Consider the following 5,791-nt stretch of genomic DNA (forward strand, 5'->3'; position numbering starts at 1 on the left):
AGGAATTATAAAGTCTTTTATTAACAATGTGTGACTATTGCTTGAAACTTGCAAATATGAAGCTCTAAACTCCTAACTTTCATTCCAAGTTTCCAAAGTTAGAAAGGGTACTTAGCTAAAATTTTCACCAATGTAGATACTATAGAGCCCAAGATTTCAGATAAGTCTCAAGTATTACATACATTTCTAGCTCTAACTCTTGTATTTAAAGATAAGCAAGATAGTAAAAGTACTACAAAACTGATCTCAATCCAGTCTGTCCTTTGAACCTTGGTAGGTTTCACAGTTTCATTTAGGGGGGTTGAGCACAACATTCCTCAATTCAAGTCAGTAGGTACAACAAGTTTAAATGTATCTAAACACAACATCTTTTTTACTTTCCACAGTTTGCAACTCTAACTTCACAGGACATTGCAACCAGAAGCTCAATAACTCTTCAGTGTAACCGATCAAAAAATATATTTTTCTAGGATGAATAGCTCTTTCAACTATACCACCTATCCTAATGATATTATGTTGTCGTTTGATTATGATTTCTGATAGGAATAAATTATGCCAGGTTCCTCTTAGAAATCTACGTATGAATTCATCTTCTACTGCTGTCTCTGAAGGCCTTAACCCATCCAACATGTTACCTGTAACAAGAAGAGAATTAATCATTCGATGTTAGATGATATGTAACTATCTAGGGAAAAGTTCATTTTTTATTTTTATTTTTTGAGAAGTTTGACAGAGGGAACTGTAACTGCTATGGTCTTATCATCCCAAAATTGAAGAGGGAAGGAAGACAGGATGGGATAAAGCCAGCTGTTCCAAGAACAAACATTATCCTATCAGGATAAAATCTGCCTTGGGCGGGAATCAAACCCATGACCTAGCACTTACAAGGCAGACGTGGTACCAACCAAGCTAACTAGGCTGGCAAAGTCCATTTTATTGTCTTGAAAGAAACCAATTTCATCTCATACTTACATGTGTTCCAAGAATTCCATGATTTGATATGAGCAATAGTATGTGGAGGACCAGACATCTCATAGGTTAAAGGTTTGTCACCTTTCTTGGAAGTTTTATATCTAGCAGCTTGGACATGCTTCAGTAAAGTGGCTGATGTACTGATTCCTCTGATATCAACTTGTTTCAGGTTACACTGTAAAAGAAAGTAAAGGGAACAATTATAAATTACTGGTTGAGTACCTATTAGATAGAGGCATTTTAAATTTCCAACCCCAATTGCTTAGTTATGGGAAACCTAGGTCCCCCATAAGCAAGGCAAATGAAATGACCACTATTCACATCATGGAATTGACTTTAATGGAAAAATTCTCTTCCTGGTTGAAAATTAAGACAACAAGAACTTACCGACAAAATCTGTGAGACCACCTGGTCTTTCCCTACAATGCCTCTCAACATATTTCTTCCCACTTGGTTTATGGATTCAAAGACTTCTATAGAAGATAGAAGCTTTCCTTTAAATTTTACTAGATAAGAACTTAGAAAAAAGGGGAAAAAAGATCCTCTGGACTACAGGGTTGATGATGCAGGGACTATTCAGTCCAGAGTCCAGAAAGAAAATTCCGAATTATTTCCGATGATGATGATGAACAGGTTTTTGTATAGCGGTCACATGTAACTGCACAATATCCACTTCAGCTGGGGCTTGATGAACATAGAGTCTTACCAACTGGCTACTTTTAAATCTGCAACGATTTTGGTTGACAGTTTAAATAAATACATTCTAATCACTAAAGTCAGAATAGAAGTAAAGACCCCTTCCAGGGGGGTGTCAATTAGTGTACGATTTTGAGTTCGTTCTGCGCATGACGTCATACGGTGACAACTCGTGAATCTGAGTTGAGTCTGTTTTACCGAACCAGAAAAAAAGGAACACAATTACACTTTGCAGCCTACTCCACCAGAACTTTACCTATACCTACGAGCGGAATGTCCTTAATTGTGCTTTAGGTGGCGCTCCGCCCCGCCAAGTCAAAATTTGACAGTCAGAACTATAGAGAAATCCTTTAGAAATATGGTGGTCATAGGTCAGTACGATAAAAAGGGTACAATAAAGTCATACGAGCTTACCATTATCTAATAGCTATAGGTACACATAGATCACTTGATTTTTTCCCCGATCGTCATTTTTCTAACGATGAGAAAGATCTTACTCGATCCTTCCTGCTTCAGATCAGCAAGAACAAGGAGCGTGAGCTGACTGTCAAAACGATCATGATGTGTGAATACTGGATCAGCAACTGTCTCATGATATTTAACATTGTATACGGACTCAAACAGATGAGGGCCTTACCTAATATTTTGGCCACGTTAAGCTCGATTGAGACCAATGTTGGTAAATATTTCGGTGAGTAGGCCTTCCTACAAAGGTACCTAGGTATAAGGTAAATAAGGTAGGTGTAGGTCAATACGGACACAGAGAAGAAAGAAAGACAAAATGGCAAATGAGAAAAGGAGGAAGAGGAAGGGAGAGAGAGAAAGAGGGAGAGAGAGAGAGAGAGAGAGAGAGAGAGAGAGAGAGAGAGAGAGAGAGAGAGAGAGAGAGAGACAGAGAGAATATAGACGCATCCTCTAAAATTAGTGTAGGGTATCAGAAATACCACACTGAAATATTTACCTCTCATTTTATAATCTTATTTCTAGATCCAAATCGGACTGCGCCCAAATCATCGCAAAGAGAATATCCTCAGCAAATGTCTAGTTCTCCTCTGTATACTGACAACGGTGATTCCTATTACAGTCTCCTATATGCAAATGGTTGATACCTTTCGGCAGAAGAAGTTAGAGTTCATGCAAATTGTCATAAAGGTGTGATTAATTTAAACAACAGGATCACTTCAGTGTTGTTGACAAAACCTTAACCCGGGTTCACACACAATTGTTGGAAATGTCAGACAATAATCAAATAATGTGAACGGTTGGGACACATAATCGACGACACATAGTCGACGGCCATCGACGCTATATTATGTGTGAACACACCTTTAGGATCTTTGACAAAGTTCAGTCACTCATTTTCACACTGCAGCATTCTTCGACGTTGTTTTTGTTGTTGTTGTTGTTGGTTGTTGACTAGCCTTTATTCCTTTCAGGATGCCTCCCAAAGCGATCATATTCAGTGTGGAGCTACAGTTCCAATCCTGTGCATCTACATTTATCATCGAATGGAGCTCGTCAACTCTTTGTTCGCCCAATGTTTCCTCCGCAATGAGCTGACAACACATACCACAGGTGACGTTTTCTATCATCTATAGATACGTGAGAACCGTATTTGTCTACCATGTGACTTTTGATAGTCAACATGGCTGAACCAAGTTGAGACTGTAGACATCTTCGCTTTCACACCGTGATCGATATTCCACATAGTCGTGCAAAGGACCGTCCAAAGCGAAATCTCACTGGAAGCCAGCTGATGACTATGAACAAATGTCATGTCATTATAAATACTATTAGTCTCTAAAACAGAATACACTATTTCATAGATTGGCAACGGAATAATGATACCTATTTGTAAGTCTGGAATAATGATAATAATCTACAAGTACTGATGCACGTAATAATCAATACATTATCTATGAATAAATAATATAATAATAAAATAATAAACAGGTTAGTAACTTGCTTGTAAGTTCCATAGGTGAATTTTCCCTTCTTGAGTTCCAGCAAATAGAATATTTTCATCAACCATAACACAGTGAACAGGTGCCATGAAGCCTTTGAATGTGAAAGCTGAAGACGGGGGTGGGTAAGTTTTGGCCATGATTTTGCTGAAAAATAAAGTGAATAGTTAATACTAAAGATTCAGTGAAATGAAGACCTCACCAAGAAGGTTAAACCAGAGATTTACTAAATGGAGGGACTTACTTATTCAACCCCAGGCCCAGAATTCTTCTGGGACAATCAGAAGGTGGTTGAAACCAAGGTTAAAATGTGGTGCTTCAGCCTGTTACAACTAAGCAGTTAAGGGCTGCCTCTTACATGATGAAAATTAATAAAATTAAATATTACCTCTGAGTATTTGCACAATAATCAGCTCAGCCGCTTTTAGCACTGTTGTGGCATTGGTCCACTGTTCTTGGCTAGTTATCAGGGTCCAGTAAGTAGTAGTCACCAGTACTTGTTGATAAGTCTGGGATGACTAAGTACTGGTATTCGAGTATTCACCATGATAGAAGAAGTACAGTATCACCACAGAATATTTGAATATTCCAAGATCCAAGAACAGTCAACCATCGTGAGTACTTGTACTTGTTTTTTAAAAGCATAGAGAACCCGTTGAAAACTGCAAACTATGTAGCTAGGCTGGTTAGGGTTAGCTGTTCTCCTCCCTGTTTAACGTCCCCTAGCCAGATGAATTTTCTTCTTTCAAATGTTTTATTTCAGGTAGGTGAGATCTTCTTCAACATTATCAATCACGTCTATGTGACGGTGAAAATGTTCCGCCCTGGGGAGCCGCCGTATTTGAACAGTATCATCAATCTGATGTGGGCAATCCAGGAGACTGTACGAGTGATCATGTTCTGTGTGGCTGCCAGTGTGGCAGCTGATGAGGTAAAGATGTCTACCGTCAAAATATGTGTCACCTGGTCAAATGCTTATCCTGTGTTGAACTCTCTGTCCAAGCTTCTATGCTTAACCAAGGACACAATACACATTAGAAAATGGGTACTACTGCTCTTATTATATTACCAGAATGAGACTGAAAACTCCCACAATCTTAACAAGGCAGGTCGTATTTAGGGCCTCAAGCTTTACTGTAGGCCAGACAATTTGCATTTTACATTTTTTTGAATTTTGAAAGTTCAAAAGTTTGAGTAGAAGATTTAAAATTAATTAATGAAATTTCAATTACTTACTGTTTGTGCAATAATCGAATTAACCTTTACTGTTAAATCAAGAACCTCATCATGCCCAAGATGATGAAGAGGAGAAAGAAGTCAAGGAAAGGGGTATGACACTTGAACTAATCTTTACATAGAAAATCACTGTCTGACTTTATCCCTCCTCAGGGATTTAATGATGATGAACAGGTTTTTGTATAGCGGTCACATGTAACTGCACAATATCCACTTCAGCTGGGGCTTGATGAGAAATTGATAGAAAATATGGTACAGTGAAATCTCCCTTAACAGACACCTCTGAATAGCAGATGTCTTCCAATAGCAGATCAAATCCAGGGAACAGACAGTGTTTGGAGGTTTCTTTGTACAAGTTGGGGAATCACATGCTGCTGGGTTCCTGGCTGCACTCAGGCTGGATGAGGTTAAAGTGAGGAGGTGGGTAGCTTGTTGCCACATGGTGGGTAAAACCCCCGTCATGAGAAGACCTAAGTTGTTAAAAGTGACATTGAACCCCTCTACTTACCTTTCTGTACAAGTAACCATAATTTTTCATTACAGAAAAAGCACAAGAAAGGCCCAGTAGATGCTGAACCAGAGGAATTGGTGAGAGCTCCTCACTCTTTTGTCATTCACAGAGGTGCTGTTGGAGGATATTGTGTAGCACTGACTAAAGATCTCCGTAAAGTTATGGAACCTTTCACTGCATCCTCTGTACAGGTGAGATTTTAGCCCCCCCAAAAGGGACTTTTCAGACTACTCATGGTAAAAGTTGTAACATTTGCCAAAATTTTCTGTATATTGAGTGAGAAGTGTGAAAGAAAATGCCAGAATTTTCTGAAGAAGGAAAAAAATGTTTTGAAGGTGATCATGACAATGGGCTATTGTATTTATGAAAATTTCCTTGTTGATTTTAGGAAAATCATGTTAATGTTTGTTTT

At 38.5% G+C, this 5,791-nt stretch overlaps 2 protein-coding genes and 1 long non-coding RNA gene across 3 annotated transcripts; 1 reads left to right on the forward strand and 2 right to left on the reverse strand.

The window, feature by feature from the left end:
- Window positions 1-62: 62 nt before the first annotated feature.
- LOC103508458 (28S ribosomal protein S24, mitochondrial) lies at window positions 63-1,673 on the reverse strand. Its single transcript, XM_008473005.3, has 3 exons — window positions 1,360-1,673; window positions 973-1,147; window positions 63-635 (listed from the first exon to the last, which is right to left on the reverse strand). Exons 1-3 carry the CDS (start codon window positions 1,408-1,410, stop codon window positions 346-348), a joined length of 516 nt encoding a protein of 171 aa, XP_008471227.1. The 5' UTR covers window positions 1,411-1,673; the 3' UTR covers window positions 63-345.
- A 1,988-nt stretch (window positions 1,674-3,661) lies between these two features.
- LOC113467088 lies at window positions 3,662-4,230 on the reverse strand. Its single transcript, XR_003391286.1, has 2 exons — window positions 4,021-4,230; window positions 3,662-3,779 (listed from the first exon to the last, which is right to left on the reverse strand). It is a non-coding gene; the product is annotated as an uncharacterized LOC113467088 (long non-coding RNA).
- A 554-nt stretch (window positions 4,231-4,784) lies between these two features.
- LOC108252299 (protein Peter pan-like) lies at window positions 4,785-5,597 on the forward strand. The gene is made up of 2 exons (XM_017443769.2): window positions 4,785-4,961; window positions 5,412-5,597. The coding sequence occupies exons 1-2, from the start codon at window positions 4,920-4,922 to the stop codon at window positions 5,580-5,582; spliced, it is 213 nt and encodes a 70-aa protein (XP_017299258.1). The 5' UTR covers window positions 4,785-4,919; the 3' UTR covers window positions 5,583-5,597.
- The last annotated feature ends 194 nt before the right edge of the window (window positions 5,598-5,791 follow it).

The sequence above is a fragment of the Diaphorina citri genome, unplaced genomic scaffold (assembly GCF_000475195.1).
Source record: "Diaphorina citri unplaced genomic scaffold, Diaci psyllid genome assembly version 1.1 scaffold401, whole genome shotgun sequence".
NCBI classification, from domain to species: Eukaryota; Metazoa; Arthropoda; class Insecta; order Hemiptera; family Psyllidae; genus Diaphorina; species Diaphorina citri.